At 65.1% G+C, this 16,965-nt stretch overlaps 1 protein-coding gene and 2 long non-coding RNA genes across 4 annotated transcripts in view; 2 read left to right on the top strand and 1 right to left on the bottom strand.

Annotated features, from left to right (window-relative positions):
* Positions 1 to 300: 300 nt before the first annotated feature.
* Positions 301 to 16,965, bottom strand: part of JPH3 (junctophilin 3) — a 76,623-nt gene continuing 59,958 nt past the window's right edge. Inside the window, exons 3-6 of one of the 2 annotated variants that reach the window (XR_004920056.2) lie at positions 6,658 to 6,782; positions 4,023 to 4,921; positions 1,859 to 2,068; positions 301 to 1,762 (exon numbers count right to left, since the gene is read on the bottom strand). Coding sequence is in view for 1 of the 2 variants with exons in the window: in XM_036100923.2 (XP_035956816.2) it covers positions 1,988 to 2,068; positions 4,023 to 4,921; positions 6,658 to 6,782 (1,105 nt within the window). In the remaining variant the exon portion in view is untranslated. Of the gene's footprint in view, positions 2,069 to 4,022; positions 4,922 to 6,657; positions 6,783 to 16,965 lie in introns of both variants that reach the window. The other variant, XM_036100923.2, reaches the window with a different exon arrangement.
* On the top strand, positions 2,020 to 4,307 carry LOC144380296 (uncharacterized). The gene is made up of 2 exons (XR_013444368.1): positions 2,020 to 2,093; positions 3,324 to 4,307. It is a non-coding gene; the product is annotated as an uncharacterized LOC144380296 (long non-coding RNA).
* Positions 6,780 to 10,186, top strand: LOC144380295 (uncharacterized). Its single transcript, XR_013444367.1, has 2 exons — positions 6,780 to 8,383; positions 8,670 to 10,186. It is a non-coding gene; the product is annotated as an uncharacterized LOC144380295 (long non-coding RNA).

The following is a 16,965-nucleotide window of genomic DNA, read 5'->3' on the forward strand; positions in this document are numbered from 1 at the left end:
CGGGGAATTCCCTGGGCGTGCAGGGAAAGGGCGGGTGATGTGTCCCTCTGTGGTGTCAGGCCAGGTGCGTGATGGGACACGAGCCCTCGTCACGAAACCACTCTTGCTTTCACGGGGCGGCGACTCGCGTTTCTCTGAGCTCCTCCCGGGGGGGGGGGGGCGGTGTGTGTGTGTGTAACCTGCAGCTCTAGGCCCCATTTTGTGTCGTGCTGTTACCGGAATGTACAAAAGTCTGTCCTCTTTACGAACAGTCACGAACAGAACTCTAAAACCCAGGCCCCAGCATGGAGGACTCTGAGCTGCAAGGAGCAGGAGTCTTTATTTGGTTCACCTCAGGTCTGCAGCAAACCACTCAATAGTAAAAAAGAACGGAAAGTACGATGTACAAAAAGATGTAATTTCCCTTTAGAAAGCGACATTATTAGCAATGTATTTCTTACGGATCCTCGCTCTCCTATGTCCCCACTCCCCCAAAAAAGACCCCCAAACTAAGACAAAATGAGAGAAAATGGGGAGTGAATGTAGAACAGAAAAAATAAAACTGGATTTAACTGGAACATGCTCTAATCTTTAGTTTATTTCTGGTTAAAAATATAGCAATCCAGTGCAGTGTAGTAAAGAAATCTGCTTGAAAGGTAGCAGAGAAACAGCTAAACATAAGCAAAGCAAGGCAGAGTCCATAGCCGGGCTGTGCCCGGGACGGCCGTGGAAGCTCACGGTTAGGGCCGTCCCAGGCGTGAGCTCAGAGGCCTGGGTATGGACGTGGCCGTGGCCCACAGACACGTCCATACACGCAGGCCAGGGCTGCTCCAGCGCTAGGACCACGGGGCGCCCAAACATTCCGGAACCTGGTTCTTTCATTGGATGATGGAGCGACAGTGGTAGAGAAGGCAGAACGGACTGAAACCAGTTACGTGGGGGGCAGGGGAACAGGCTACGATTGCTCAGGAATTTTTAAGCCACTGGGTTTTGCCCACATTCCTGTCCTGGGACCAGACCAGCTCCGGCGCATGAACGAGGCATCTGGAAGGAGTGTGCATATCTGGGGGTGGGGAGTGGAGGCCGGCACAGGACAAAGATGTGAAAACCCGTGTGCTTAGTGACCGTGAGAGGAGTCTGACGGGGATGAGGGAGCCTGGGTACACCTCCTGCATGCCAAGTGGAGAGGTGCCACACTCGGAACCAGCCGTGCTGAGTGAGCCCACAAGCTCCCTGCCCTCTGCCCCAGCCGCAGCCCTGCTTCCTGGGGGTCAGGGCGGGGGGGGGGGGGTAGCGGTGGGGGGCAGACTGGAGGGAACATAGGACTTTGCTTTCAGACTCTGTGGGGAGTGAGCCTCGCCGTGAAGGCCAGAGGGAGCAGAGGGCGGGGTGTGGCGTTACGGGGGGGAGAGAAGAGGTGGCAGGTCCCTGCTTCCTCAAGTACACAGCACAGATTCAAAACAGAGGCCCAGGCTGCCGCCAGTGGGGACGGCACGCCCTCTTCCCCCTGCCGCACGCCCGTAAGCATCCCCTGCTCACTCCTCCAGGGCCCAGAGGAAAAGCAGAGGTAGCTGACTTCCCGCACTCAGCCTCCCCGTGGCTGCTTCCCCGTCGGCCGGGCACAGCTGGACACGCGGGGGTCTTCCTCCGGCTGCCTCCTTCTCCAGTCCCAGGCGGGGTGTGATGGCGGCGAGGACCGTGGCCGTTTGAGTTTTTGGCCATTGATTTGCTGGGATCCCTTTCCTTCCACACCAAGCTGGAGGGTCGGCGTGCTGGCCTCCTTCTGCCATGCCACACAGCATCGTGTTATACAAGCAAAGAATTTTGGCTAAAATCCAAAAAACATTACCCAGAAAAAAAGGCAAACTGTGAGTAATACCCAATCATGATGTTCTGTGAAAAGACTCGGAAGTGGTTGTTGGGCCGTCCGAGTTACGATCCTTCCCTTTTGTCGTGGGTTACGTCCCTTCTGTACACCGACCGTTGTTTTTGCTAACGTTACATCTCATCAGATGAAAAAGTTAATAAACAAAATGGCGACTCCAATGTTGAGCAAGATCACCATGGCCACCAGGATGGGAGCCGAGCCCTGCAATGGGAGGAGGACAGGAGAGGTGAGCCCGCGCCCAGCCTGCCCCTGCCCCCCCCACCCCCTCCCCAAACCAGGAGCGCCGAGAGGGCGGCTGGGGGGTGGCCCAAGTCCAGTAGAGGGTCCTCTTGCTTCTTGGGCTGCAGTGACTGGTCCTGGAATGCCCTCCCAGCGCCCTCCCAGCGCCGGGTCACTGTAAGTAAATGTCCTCTGCAGCTGGGACAAAATATTGGCCCTGGGATTCCCGATGTGGCCCATCCAGAACGGCCCCAGCCTTCAGCCTGAGGCCCCAAACCCGGTGATGTCCAAGCCCTCGAGCTGGCTTCCCAGCAAACCGCTCCTTCCCGTCAGCTGCTCAGCTCTGCGCCTAGTGCTGCCTCGGGCTGCCTCCAGGCCTTTTCTGCCCCTGGAGCAGAGGCCCCAGTGCCCCAGCGCCCCAGCCTCCCCTCCCTGGGGCCGGCTGTCCTTGGAGCCTCGGTGCTGAGGGCTGCAGAGGCCACTCTTGCACGAGGGGCACCAGCAGAATACATACAAGTGTCCGCCGCTTGCTCGCACCTCCCCCCGGGAGCTTCATCTTGCAGCACCAACATAGTTAAGGAGGCCACGTATAGAATCTCCTCCCCCATCTCCCACCCGTGTCCATCCAGCTTCCTACCATAACCGCACGCTCACCGTGCACACGTGTGTGCACATGGGTACACACACCCAGAGGCGTGCAAATGTTTCTGGCTGCTGGGACAGGGATCAGAGCTGTGAGTACAAGCCAGTCTTCCCCCAGCGGGCACTCATAGGGCCGAGCTCCAGTGGGATCTGGGCACAGGGAAGCAGGAGCATTTAGGAACCAGCCCACCCAGAAGATGCTCACAGTGGTTTCAAGGGGAAGGCACCTGCCCCCAGAAAGCATCTCTTCCAAGGAGCACAGGGCCCTGACCTGCCAGATGATGCTGCTCCTCCAGGGGACAGGCATGGACACTGACCCTGCCTGGCCGTGCTGCTGGGTCCCAGAGGTGTCCGAGGCTCTGCGTGCCCCATGGGGCAGGTACACAGCACTCCAGCAGCAGGGGAACAGGCCCTCGTGGGCTGAGGCTGCAGGTTCCAGAGTGGAGCGTATGGGGGCATGAGCCCCGGGCTGGGGCGGAGAAGCTGTCTGACCAGGGGCACAGGACATGTCTGCCCCTGGGAGGCAGCCTCCAGGTGGAGGGTCCCAGAAGGTCCCTCCTGTGTGTGAGAACCCACCTGGCCCCACACCATCCAGCCCAGGGGCCTCCATTATCCTTCCAACTGCCTGCCGTGGGAGGCATGCTCATAACGAGGACCCAGGAGTGAGCCCCAGTGTCCCCCACCGGCCATGGTGACCTGGATCGCGGCCGCAACCCACGTGTCAGATCCCGAGGTGGGTGAGCCAGAGAGGCTGCATCCTCAGGCTACGTGGGAAGAACTAGAGCTCTGGGAGGGAGGGAAGCCTTGGCGTGGACGGCCTTCACAAAGTTTTATCCTGTTCATCTTGCCCCTGAGAGCAGGCTTCATGGGAGGACCCCAGCGCCTGCCCCCATGTAAAAGGTGTGGCCTGGACACAACAGTCCTGAGCCAGTCCCCGGCCCCATGCCCCAGCGGCTCTAGCTGACCCTGACCCCAGGACCCGGGACCGTCCGTGAACCCAGTGATAGCAAGAGCTCCTCACCAGAGCAGGGGAGGACCCTCCCGGGCCGGGGGGAAAGACGGGCTCCCGCTACGGCCCAGTTTCTTTTGGGAGCTTCGCTGCTAGGATCGGGCCTGGGAGGAGTAGCCCTCTCTGGGCTCTAAAGGAAAGGGGACCCCGTCGCCCACAGAGGCTTCCTGTGTGGAGGGTCCCTTTCCTGGGGAAGGAACCGCCTCCCCTGTGCGCAGAGCCGCCCCTCAGCTGACGGTGGCAGGGCACTGCCTGCCCCATCACCAGTGGCCGGCGACCACTCACCGTGCTGGACCTGAGCTCGTCCCCGTTCTCCTCGTCCGACTCGGGTGCGACGGGTGAGGACTTCTGGGGCGGGGAGAAGGCCAAGTCCCAGCGCAGCAGCCGGGGCTCAGCGCGGTCCCCCAGCCGCAGGCTCTCCAGCCTCTGTACTGCGGGCTCCGTGCAGGGGGCCGGCCTGGCGCTGTCCTTGTTCTGGGACTTGGACCGCAGTCTCTGTGCCCCGAAGCCCCGGTCGTCGGCGCGGTGGTCCTCCCCCAGGCCCCGGCAGGCCGCCCCCTTGCTATAGCGTCTCTTCTGGGGGTGGGCCTCCTGCACGTACGCGTCCATCCTCAGCAGAGGCTTCATCTCCATCTCGTAGTTGCTCAGCTTCTCCTCATCCAGCTCCAGCAGCTTGGTGCCCCCGGAGCTGGGATTGCCCGCCCGGTGGTGGGAAGTCCAGGAGAACGTAGGGGGCGACTCCGTCCGCCGCTCCCGGGACTTGGGGTTGCTGGGCTGCTTGTGGCCCGAGCCCCGGCAGCGGAAGTCCTCCGGGGGCTGACCGCTCCAGAGGGCGCTGCCGCGGATGCCCCTGGGGCCGCCGGCCTTCTCCTCACCCCAGCTGTTGCGGGCATAGTCCCCTCCCCGGCCCTCCAGGAGCATCTGGATGTCCCCGCCTCGCTCCTCGTCCACCGAGACCTGCCGGGAGAAGTGGGCAACCTTGTTCCGTGAGGCAGGGGCCGGGGGCGGGGTGGCCGTGGGACTGGCGGGGAAGCTCTGCAGGGGGCTGTCGTCGGGGGTCAGGTCCGAGGGGGTGGTGCCTTTGCGGTACAGCTCGGGGCTCTCCTGCTGCAGGGGCGTCCCCGTGGAGGCCACCTCGATGTCACTGCTGGAAATCGGGTGCTTCGGCCGCTGGTACTCGAGCCCTTTATGGAGGGGCGGGAAGCACAGAGGTTGGGTTACTCAGACCCTCTGTGTCTCGTGAGGCCTGATCTCACCAGAAGACCGCGGGAGACCAGGACTGGGCCTGGGCCATGTGGGGCAGGGGCCAGGGCTAGGGCATGCGCCGTTCACCAGTGGGGTGCGGGCCCAGTGGTTCCCAGAGCCCTTTTGTAGAACCCCAAGCCCCCCACCCGACAAGCATTTGGAGGGTGACCAGGTCCCGAGGGTGCAGCGATGGACAGAGGCTCTGGGCCGCACCCCCCCCCCCCCCCAGGCTACACAAGAGCCCCAAGGCTCAGCAGGCAAGCGCAGGGGCCGGCCTGCTCCGTGCTCTCAGGTCCCCTGTCCCCCACTCCAGGTCCCTCGGTAAGGTGGAAAGAAGCCTCTTGCGTTAGGTGGCCTTCTCCGGGGTGCAGTGTGTGAGAACGGGAGTGGTCTCCCCTCTGCACTTCTCTGCTGGGGCAGGAAGGGCCCCAGGAGCCGTGGCCTCCACAGGCTGGCAGGGGCCGGGCCCAGCCCTCCGTTTATGGAGGAGGAGAAGTGCGCCATGCTGTTTCTGCCGCACACATGGTGGCCCGAGGCTCCCGCTCTTGCCTCTGGGGATTTGGAGATGGGGCAGTGAGCGGCACGAGGCTGAGCTTTGGACACCGAACAGTCATCATGGCTGGTCCACGGAAGGGTGACCAAGGGAGGCCCCCTGGGGTCCTGAGGGTAGGGATCTCGGACCCGTGAGTGCTGGCCTAAGTGGTCAACCCCCTCCACCCCCCAAATCCATGCACACCCCATCTGGCACGTGAGGCCAGGGGGTGGGGAAGGCAGGGCACCCCTTCAAGCACAGGGGGTCTGAAGCACTGGGTGCCCTACCACAGGAGGCCAGGGATCACGGCCCTGACCTGGCCTGCTTGGGCCGGGGACATCCTCGGGGCCAGGGGAGCCCGGACACCATGCCCGTGGGCAGGCCAGGAGGCTGCTGGTCCGGCTGCCTTGTGAACCCCGTGCACCAGGGGGAGGCCCGTGCTGCCAGGCGCGAGCTGGTTCCAGAGCACCAGCCCTTCCTGGAGGTGTCCCTCTCACAACCAGGGTAGATGGTGCAGTGTCGGCACCCGGACTCCCTCCACCTGTGCTCCGTCGTGGGTCCTGGGGGGGCCAAGGCCACTCAGGTCCTCCTGCCTCCCGGAAGCAGGTCTGGTCTCTCTGGGCTGCCCAGAAGGCCAGACCCGCTCCCAGCAAGGCCTAGAGCCATGGGCTCCAGGAGAGCTTCTGGGGGCAGGGGGAGCGGGAGATGGGGCAGCTAGTCCAGCCTGAGGGCTCAGCAGCCTCTGGTCATCACTGACCCCAGCTCCAGGCCTCCTCCTGGCCCCGAGCTGCGTCGAGGCTCACCGGGCTAGACACGGCTGTGGCCCGGCTCCCCCAAGGGAAGGAGGAGGGTGACGCATCTGGAGGTGGCTTCCAGCTCCTCCCCATGCGAGAGCTGTGCTTCCCCACCCGGCCAGCCCCGAGTCCCCTGCGACGGTTCCCACGGTGTAGACTGAAGCCTCGGTCCACAGTTGGCCTGATAGCCCCCCGACTGGACAGAGTGGTTCCCCAAGAAAGGTCTAGAACCCCAGGAGCAGGAAGGGCAGGGAGAGCACGCGGAGAGCGGGAGTGCGCCGGGATGCGGACGCGGAAGCTGTGGGCCGCAGCCCCGCGCACGGACGCCCCCGGGGGGATGCGCACTCACCATTTTCGCGGTGCTGGAAGGAAGGCGAGAACTCTTTGGCAGTGATCCTGGCGATGCGTGCTTCCTCCTGGGCCTTCTGTGCTGCAGTGAGGGCGGCCTCAGCCTTGGCCCGGGAGTGGGAGGTCCTGGCAGGGGGAGGGGGCAGGGCCGGTCAGGGCTCTGGCAGCAAGGTGGAGGGCCAGTGGCCCCCGGGCCTCACGCATGCGTGCATTCATCCAGCCACCATACCACGCCCCCAGCAGGCCCGAGTGCCGGCCAGTGCCTCCGGGCCAGGGCGCACCCCAGCGAGGCCAGAAGCTGGCCTAGGACGGATGTCTGTGCCTGAAGGACGGCTCTCAGCCCGGGCGGGCACCAGGTCCTGCTGAAGGAGCCTCCCTCCTGCCCGGGGTCGTGTCCACACGCTGGAGGACAAAGCGCACAGCCATCTCCTCTCTCAGCCTCCAGACCCAAGCAGGAGCTTGATCCATGCTGGTCTGCCCAGGAAGGAGGAGCTGGGGGGCAGCTGTGATGCCCGGACCAGTCGGCTGTTAGAAGGTCCAAGGGCAGAAGGAACCAAACTCCCTTTCCCCGGGATGAGGCCTGGCTCCAGGCCCAGGGTGGGCACCGGCTGGCCGTGCTGGGCACCATGTCCGAGCCACACCTGCCTCCCAGGGCAGCGCCAGCCCAGCAGCCGCCAGAGGGGTCTCCACGTCCGTCTGCCCCACTGCCCCTCACGTGGCACGCTCGGGGCTCCGGGAAAGGAGGCTGGGGTGTGCGGGGGCCGATGGACTGGGGCTGGCCCCTGGCCCCTCTGGAAGCTGCTCGCACTAGCCCCGTATGTGTGGGGGAGACCAGCGCGGAGTCGGAGAGATTTCTCCAAGTCCGCGTGAGGCAGGGTCTCCAGGTGCTGAGAGAAATCACGTCCGTGTCGCACGGGCTCAGCCCAGGTCCCTGCGCTCTTAGCCTGGGGTGTCCGCCACATGCAGCCCAGGCACGGCCCTTCCGGGGGGGTCACGTGCTTCTCGGTGACTTAGTTTCCCCCCTTGGTCCCACGGACTCCGGCCCCAGTGACCTCCTGCATGGGGCCTGAAGTCCCTAAGCTCAGGCCTGACGTGGGAGGCTCTTCCACACACACGTGCCCACAGCCCTGCCCGGAGGATGCCACACCCCAGTGAGGACACTGCCAGCCGGACCACCCCATGGTGTCTCCGTGCCGAGGCCCCCACGAGACACCCCTCCTCTGACAGAGCTAGACGGGGCGTCCGTGCCTTTCACCGGCCTGGCTTCCTGGCTCCAGAGCAGTGCATCCCAACCCGAGACACCAACGCGCCGTGGCCTGTCCCTGAGAGCGGCAGCCTGTCACCAATGATACGTCACTTGACAAACGGTCACTGCTGCCTGGGGACCCCTCCCCGAGTGCCGGGGGCTGCCGGGAGCCCCGGGGGAGCCGCTTCCACCACACCCTGCCCAGCCTCTGGGCTGCAGCCCCGGCCCCTGACGTTCCGCTCCAAGTGCCCTGCACGGCGTTCTGCCCCAGCCGCGTCCATGGCCTTCACCGGACCGTGGTGCCCCGGAGCTCAGACGCGCGGCCTGACACAGAGGGACAAAGGAGGCCCAGCCGGGCAGCCCGGCCCAGGGAGGAGGGGTGCTCTTGCGGACGGCGCGTTCTCGACGTGCGCCCGGACCAGGGCAGCGGCTGCACACGGCTCTGGGGAGACGATACGGATTTCCCCAGAATGTTCCGTAGGTTGGTTCGGTTTGCCCTCACGACCATTTTCTCAAGCTGTACCTCCCATGCCATACGGTTCACCCGTTTAAGGTCCACACTGCAGTGGTTTTCAGGTTCTAAACGGCACGCACCCGCACAGCTCTCCTTCTCGAACGCCTTCAGTGCCCCAAGACCCCACACCCTTTATCTCCAGTGACCCCTGTGCCCGAGCCCTCCCCACAGCCCTCTCCGTCAGTGGGCCTGCTCCGACTCTGACCAAGCACGTCCTCCAGGCTGTGCAACAAGTATTTCCGTCTGGTTCCAGGACGTTTCCATCACCCCGAAGGAGGCCCGTCCCCGTGAGCAGTCCCTCCCCACTCCCACCCTGCCCCAGCGTGGGGGCTTCTCTGAGACCATCCGGTGTTGACGAAGCACCCGCCATGGTCACGGGCCCGACCGCGTGTGGCTGCCGCGTGCAACACTGGCACCGTGCACCCGTCCTGGGACCGAGGGTACTCAGCTGGCCAACGCGCCGGTCTGGCCCGTGCCTCCCAGTGAGCGGCTGCCCCGTGGGCTCGTTCACCAGCAGACCAGCCGCAGGACGGCAGAGACCCTGACCTGGAGGCCAGGCCAAGCAGGGGAACGTCCCGGATGCCATTCAGGACACACGTGAGACAAACCCGGGGCTCGGGAGAGGGACGGCCAGGCTCTCGACCTGGAAGAACCTCCACAGCCTCACAGGGGTCTCGAGCTTCCCGGCAAGACCCTCGATGCAGGCTGCTGGGGCCGTGCATGGTGAGTCCGGGGAGAACGACCCGAAGACCAGCGCCGACGGTCCGGTCCAGGGCCCAGCGCTCAGGCGGTGGTTCCTGCTCCAAGTTGAACGTGGACGGCTGCCCTGCGCAGACCCCTCCCCGGGAGCGTTCCTGACCGCTAACGTTGCCGACCAGGTGAATATGGGCAAACGTGGAGCCCCATCGGCTCTGGACCAAGAGACGGGACAGGCCACCCGCCAGAGCGGCCAGTAGAGGAAGTGCCACGTGGGTAACGGGCAGCTGCGGACGGTTGTTGAGGAGGAGCGGCTGGAGTGTCTGGAGCGACAGCCAGCCAAGCGCCCCGGCTCAGGCGAGGCTGCTCGCAGGGTGAAGTTGCAGGAAGAGATGAGGGACGTTCTGTGTTGGGTAAAGCAGCGACTTGGAGGTTTCCTCGTTCGGGAGCAACGTGAGTGCGCGTTTGTCATACAAGAGCCCACCTCGCAGGCCTCCGCTTGAATCCCCCCGTGTCGGGCTAGCGGGCATCGTGTGGAAGCATTTCTGCACACACGTGTGCCCCGACGGCATGCGTGTCAACACGGAGCCACGCCCTCCAGGTCCTCCGTCCCCACCAGACATGTGGCTTGACCATGGCAGCCTCTCCCACAGGGACACCTCCCTAAAAGGCTCCCGTCTGTTTCTGTCCTAAATCCCTGTAAACAAAGTCCCAGGGTCCCAACCCCCTTCCCCACCCCCGCCTTCTCCGGGGGAGACAGCTGCTGCCAGGGAGGGTGCACGGGACACCGCATCCCTGGGCAACGTCTGCGCCTCGCTGGTGTGGCCTGGGCCCCGGCGGACGCGAGAGCCTGGTCCCCACCTTCACACTCCCCACGGGCGCCCGGCCTCGAGCCTGGAGACTCTGCGGCTGTCCTCCAGGCCGCACGGCGGGGTGTGCGCCCCCTGCCCCCCATGGGACCCTCCCGCGGGGGGGGGGGGGGGGACAGTCCCGGAGAGCAGGGCGTGCCCACCCCTGGAGGGGCCGCTGTTTGGTTTCCACATCTTCGCTTAGTAAAAATACCACAAACGTTAATTCACCAACATCGTACGTGTATTTACATACATACGTTCACACATAGAGAAAGAGAATGCGCTGTGCCAACCCTAAAATAAAATTGAATCAAGAAGAGCGCATTTAATAGAGAAGAAAACCTCCCGGCACATCACGAGGCGGGCCGGCAGTCAAGCTCTCCGGGTGAGCGGGTGGGCGCCTGGACCCCCGGCCCCCCACAACCAGCACAGGGACGCAGCGCCCCCACCCCCGCTGCCCCAGGCTCCTCCCGCACGCAGACCACTCAGGACCCGGGCGCACCAGCCCAGGGGTGGCAGAGGCCCACGACAGGACGTGGGGTGACCTGCCCGTGTCCGCCCCCCCACTTCCACCGTGGCACCTGTACTGGACCGGTGTCCCCCTCCCGCCCCTGCCCACCTGGAACCCGGGACTGTGACCTTCTTGGGAAATAGGGTCTTTGCGAGGTGTGGCACCTCCGGATGTCCTGGCTGCCCTGGAAGTCTGCATTCCCAGTACTCCCCATGACGCTGCTGGTGGTCCGGGGACCTTGCTCTGAGAACCACTGTGCCAAACGCTGGAGACCCTAGACGCTGCTCCCTGACCTTGGCCCACTCCCCCGCCTCCCCCACCCCCTCCTACGGCTGTTCTACATCCAGTCCTTCGCGGATGGTCCCCCACCTTCTGTCCCCTGTGCACCTGATCCAGACCGCACAGCCAGCCAGCGGCCCACTCCCACACCCTGGATTGAGGGCATCCTGCCCCCCCAGCACCATCCCAGACCCAGAAAGGTGGGGGCGTGTGACCCAGGATGGGCTTCCCAGCTCGGGGGTCTCCAGCCGTGCCAGACCCTCCCCGCCCAATTCAGAATGGGGTTTTCTTCACTGTCCCTTGTTACTCCTTGAGGGCAGGTCTTCCCGCAATGAAGGCCCCCATGCCCTATCTCAGGTCCCCGTAGGATGTCGCCGTGGGGCACCCAGCTGTCCCCAGCGCTGGTAACTGAGGAGCTAAAGTGGGCCTCGGTGGGGGCTAGGAATGCCGGGGGGAGGTTCATGTGGGTGCACAAAGGTGGGCCAAGGGGGCCAGCCCTTAACCCGTTCCCTCCTGGCTGGTGCCCTGGACAGGGGTCAGGGGTCTTACACATCGCAACAGGACACCTGCCTTGTGTTCCAGAAGGCTCATTTTCACATCCAGAACACACGGGGACACTGAGGCACAGAAACATGGGCTTCCACACGCTTCAGTGATCTGGCCTGATGATCCTAGTTCTCCAGCTCAAAAAGGTGTCAGGAGTCTCTGATAAGTGACTCAGGCCGCCACCTTCCTAGTGCATCTGCTTTGGGAAGGGGCCTGGAGGGGATGAACAGCATCCCCCCCTCCCCGAATTCACATCCATCCGGCGCCGATGAATGTGACCTTATCGGGAAGAAAGGTCTTTGCAGGTGTATTTAGCTCACACGAAGTCCTACTGGATTAGAGGGGCCCTGAGTCCCATGACTGGTGTCCCTATAAGAAGAGGGGCCCTGACCCACAGTGGAGGAGGCCACGTGAGGACAGAGGCGGAGACGGACGAATGGGGCCAGCAGATGCTGGAAGAGGCAAAAGGACCGCCCCCTTCAGCCTTCAGAGGGAGCGTGGCCCTGTGACTCCAGGGTTCAGACTCCGGCCGCCAGAGCTGGAGAGTACACTTCTGTGTTTGGTCCTTGGTTAGAGCCGCCCTGGGACAGTGCGTCAGGCCGGGGCGCCACTGTAGGGCTGTGGCTGGAAGCGGGGGGGAGACCCACGCATTTCTTGGGCCACACATGGGCTCGTCTTTTCGCAAGTGGAGACATGCTTTGGGCACATTTAGGAAGGACGGCTCCAAACACGTCAGGTGTTACGAGGTTCTGAGCTTCCCAGGCCCCACAGAGTCCCAGGGCGGCCCTCGGGGACTCAGGCCTCGGTGCGGAGGATGCCTCCGTGACACCAGGGCACCTGCCCCGTGCCGCGCCTTCCCCTCCCGCCCAGGACATCCCCGTGCGGACAGAGAGGACACCAGCCCTGCCCCAGAGCTTACACGGTCTTCCTTCCCAGCAGCCTGCCAGGTGGAGCCCAGGGTTCCCGAGAGGCGACCGCGGACAGGTCACGTCGGAGATGGCGTCCAGACGCCGCTGCCTGTTCCCTGTTTCTCCCACCACACGGCACACGGTTCACCCTTTTACAACGAGGGGCCTTTCAGCACATCCACAGAGCTGTGCGGCCATCACCGCGAATTCTTGGACATCCCCATCTCCTCCAAACCCCCGCCCCCATCAGCAGTCACCCCGCCCGCTGAGCCCTCCCCGGCCCCCGGCAGCCACCCTCTGCCTTCCGACTCTGGCCCCTTCCCGTGACCGGGTCCTGCGACACGCCAGCATGCATGTCAGGTTCGCCGCACTGAGGCGTGTGCGGTGCTTCCCGGGCCGCACACGCTCCCCAACCTGACGCGGGTCTGGACGCAGCAGACACCTTCACCCTGACTGGGTCTGTGGGGCTGCGTCCCGCGTGGGCCCTGCCTGTCCCCACCCCGCGTGGGGCCCAGGGAAGGACAGGGGTCTCTAGGGCAGAGCCTGAAGGAAAAGCTGGCACAGGAAAGCCGGAGTTTAGGGCTAAGCAAACGCCGAGTGATTATTCCACAGTAATGCAAGATCCTTCCTCCCCGGCAGCATGCTGGGGCCGTGCACCCCGTTTCTGCGAACCCGCCGGAGGCTGGTGGGTCTCAGCACAGGAGAACAGCGCCTCGCTCCACAAAGTCCCGTTCCTGCACCGCCCTGCACTCCCATCCGAGCCGGCGTGGCACTCAGGGTCCCCCCCGCGCGTGCCGGGCGCCCCACCGCCACCCGCGGTCCGGGCCCGTGGCCTCTGGCGCGCTCAGGCCCTGTGCGCTGTCGCCTGGCCCCCCGGCTGCCGGAGTGGCCCCGCACAGAGAGGAGGCCAGGGCCCGGACGATGGGGGTGTCTGCGTTTTTAAGGAGGGGCCTGACGTCGCCGAACAGGCACACAGGCCCACGTGCCGCGTGGCCCGTCATCTGGCCTGCCAGGTGCCCCTGGTTCGAGGTCTTGCCCCATCCCACTCGCGGCTGTGTCCCCGGCCCTGGAGGACGGTGGCGGCGGCGGGAACAGACTGGTACGGAGGCGCGCTCGCCGGCACCCGGAATGAAGGGGCGTGTGCCCAGTGAGGCACTGGGGAAGCGGGGTCCGCTCTCAGACCCCGTGTGACAAAGCTGCGCCCCGGCAGCCACCGAGAGGCACGGACAACATGCAGCTTTTGCCTTTCTTGGGCCTGGGAGGCTCTCAGCCTCTCCGAGGACGTGTGCATAAGCGAAGGGCTGAGTTGTGTCCCCAAGAGACGTGCTGGGTCCTAACTGGGTACCGGTGCGTGTGACCGCGTTCGGGAGGACGTGATGCAGTGAGGACCTGGTTGTCAGGGTCCCCCCCAGGGAGCAGACACCGGGGCACAGACACGCCCGGGGGAGCGGCCTCAGGAGGGGGAGAGCAGCCACACCGCCCGCCCGACGTCCAGCCCCGGGGCCCGAGGCTCCCCACGCCCAGCGCCCGTCCCCCTCACAGAAGAAACCAAGGCCCAGAGGAAGCCGAGCCAGCGTCCGAGCCCGATACGCCCGCTCCTGGCCTGCTCCGCACGTGTGCCCACGATGTGCCGTCCTGCAGCCCAGGGGTGCTCAGGGCCCCCCGAGCAGGACCACCGGCCGCTGCCCCGGCCCCGCCCACCTGCCCTGCCCCTTCAGTCGACGCCGGTGCACAGAGCTTGCGCCTCTTGCAAACCCACGTGACTTCCTCACCACCAGTCCGTGGCTCTGATAAACTGTAAGCGGGGGGACGGTTTCTGGGCTGGGCTGGGCTGGGCTGGGAAGGAGCAGGGTCAGGGCTGGTGCCAGGGAGAGGAGGGGAGAGGAGGGAAGGGGAGAGAAGCTGGCAGGGACCCAGTACGCGCCCGAGGGTTTTCAGGTGAGAGCGCAGCCACAGTACCACCCGGGAGCTGGTCGGAAATGCAGGTTCTCAGGCCCCACCAACCTGCAGAATCACAGAAGCCCAGCTCAGAAAAGGCCACGCTGAGCCTCCAGTGTCCTTCGGGGGCGCCAGGCAGGTGGGGCTGCCCTGGGAGGAGACCGGAGACCCGCCCAGAGAGCCCCGGAGGGGCAGTTCCAGGCCTGGGCTTGAAGCCAGCCCTCTGCCTTCCCAGACACTTGGGCTGGTCACCAGGCCCCCCGTGGACCCCAGCCATGCTGCCAGCACCAGCCCGGCCCGCAGGAGGCCCCGGAGGACCCACAAGCTGGGCACTCAGCGCCCTGGTCGCCAGCCCCGCCCATCGTGCGGAAGGGGGCTGTGGCCGCGAGCCGGCCTGGTCCCTCCGGGGCCCGCGGAGCTCTAGGCACAGAGCTGACCCCTACTACCAGGGCTCAGGCCCCCCCGCCAAGGGTGGGCAGGGAGGGGGCGTCAGGAAGGACAGACGGGGAGGCCTTGGTTCCGGGCTCTGGCGAGCCTGGGCTGCAGTCCCGGGGCCCGTCCTTCCAGCTGCCACTGGAATGTCCCTTCTTGGCAGAAGCCCGCGGCTGCTTTATTTCGGGAACCACATGGGCAACCGCGCTGAGGGCAGCGCTCGGGCCGGAGCCGCTCCCACATGCCCTCCAGCTCACACGGCGCTGAGCAACCTGTCGTGGGTTCCGGGGCCTCGGGCCACAGCCTGGGAGGCCCCCGCCTTTGCCGCCGCCCCAGGCAGCCGAGCGGCTGAGCGCCGAGAGCAGCACCTGGTCGCCAAGTGGGACGGCCCTCGGCGCGCCCGTCCAAAGGGACCACTCGCCCGCCACCCCGTGCCCGCCCCCCACCCCGGCCAGGATGGGACACGCCCGCCGGAGGGGGAGCTGCCTGCCTGGGGGCCCACAGAAACGCAAACTCTCAGGCCCACCAGGCCCTGCCGAATCAGGGGTCCCCCTGCACCCCAGCCCTGATGAGGCTACCCCGGGGGCCCCGAAGCTTATGAGGCTGGGGGCTTCTCAGGGACAGAGAATACAAAACGCCCGCGAGGATGTGCAGTCAAGGCTGTCAGCTGAGCTGCATCAGCTGCTGGGACCCGCCTCTGGGGCAGGGGTGCAGCGGGCGCCCAGCCTGGGCAGAAGGGTGCGGGTGCTCGTGCATGTGGGGGCCGCGGCTGCAACCAACACCCGGGACGGGGATAAGCCATCAGGTTACTTCAAGAGTCTCTCCTTCCCCGGGAGGGACGGGGGCTGCCCGGGTAGGTCCCGCGTCTCTGCAGGTCGGCCAGGCGCTCTGTCCTGCGGGGGAAAGTCCCACAGGCTTGGGGCTCTCTGGACAGCTGGGTGCCTGACCCTGGGCCCCCGGCGTGCACCCCATGGGACGGGTCACCCCTGGCGTTCTCCGGCCGTTGTCCTGTGGACAGCCGGCCGTGAGGCCCGGCAGACAGGCCGGAGGCTCTCCAGTGTGTCCTCGGCTCTGAGCCCGCCTTTCCCGCCCTCCACCAGCCCCAGGAACTTCACACGGTAGCGCCAGCCCCTCGGCCAACAGCTGGTGGCCAGGGAGTGCCCAGCGGCCCCTCTCAAGGCGCCCAGCGGAACGCCCAGCATCTGCACGCGGCGACCCACGGCGATCCACGGCGAGGCCACATGGCTGACGGGCAGCGCGCCCAGCTCACCGTGACAGGTGGGGACGCTGAGACCAGAGACGGGAAAGGCCCCGGCTTTAAGCCACTCACACGCGTGCCCCATGGTGTCAGACCTGTACCGGTGTTGGGGGCGCAGGAGAGAAGAAGGCCCAGCACTTGCCCCTGGGAGGCTCGGAGAGCAAGACGGGCCTTCGCCACCACGCCGCTGGTTCTAACAGTTGCTGAGAGTGCATCCCCAGGGGCCACCACCAGGTCAGGGAGGGCTTCCTGGAGGAGGGGGACCGTGAGCTGGGATTTGAAGGACAAGTAGGAGAGCAGTAAAGGTGAGTGTGGGATGGGGCATGTGAAGGCCTGGGCGGGAATGGAGACCACGGAGCCCCCAAGGACTTGAGCAGAGCAAGGGGCTGGGGCAGGCGCTGGAGCTCAGAGCCCTGTTCCTTCCGAGACCAGCAAGGGGCCTCTGAAGGGTCATGGGCAGGGCGGGACCAGGGCTCAGAAGCATGCTGAGAGGGCCCTCAGCTGGTGGCGGGGGGCAGGCTGGGGGCAGAGGGCATGCAGGTGCCCACTGAGAGCTACAAACGCAGACGGGCCCGTACGGGCGGACGCTGAGCCCGTCACAGCCCCCAGCAGCAGAGGCAACGTCACGCGCCTGCCTGAGCCGATCCACAGGAGGAAGCGGGGGGACTGGCGGGACTTCTAAGGACTGTTCAAGTCAGACAAGAACTCAAACAGGGCCAAACAGTATGAAAGGAAAGTCCCTTGTTGCAATGATTTCAATGGGGTCTTCTACGGGGCCAGGAAATGGGGTGGGGGGGCTTCTGTAGAGCCTGAGTCCCACCCAAGTCTCTGGAGAGCATGTGTCCTTTGGTCAGAATGACAGAGACATGCGCTGCAGTGGCCTGCAAACCAGAGAACATTCTAGATCAAACCACAGCAGCTGGTTTCTCTTTCCCCTGCCACGTCTCTCCCTCCCCCCATTTTTTTCCTATTAAAAATCCTCAAAGAAAGAAAAAAAGAAAACAACCCAGACTAATGAAGGACATGATGCCCCGTGCGCCGGCGGGATGGAGCAAGGCTGACTCACAAAAGCAGCCAGACGCCAACGGGGGTCACGGAGGTGCCGTCACGGAGGGACAGCTGGCCACCAG

This window comes from Halichoerus grypus, chromosome 15, assembly GCF_964656455.1.
Source record: "Halichoerus grypus chromosome 15, mHalGry1.hap1.1, whole genome shotgun sequence".
Lineage (NCBI taxonomy): Eukaryota > Metazoa > Chordata > Mammalia > Carnivora > Phocidae > Halichoerus > Halichoerus grypus.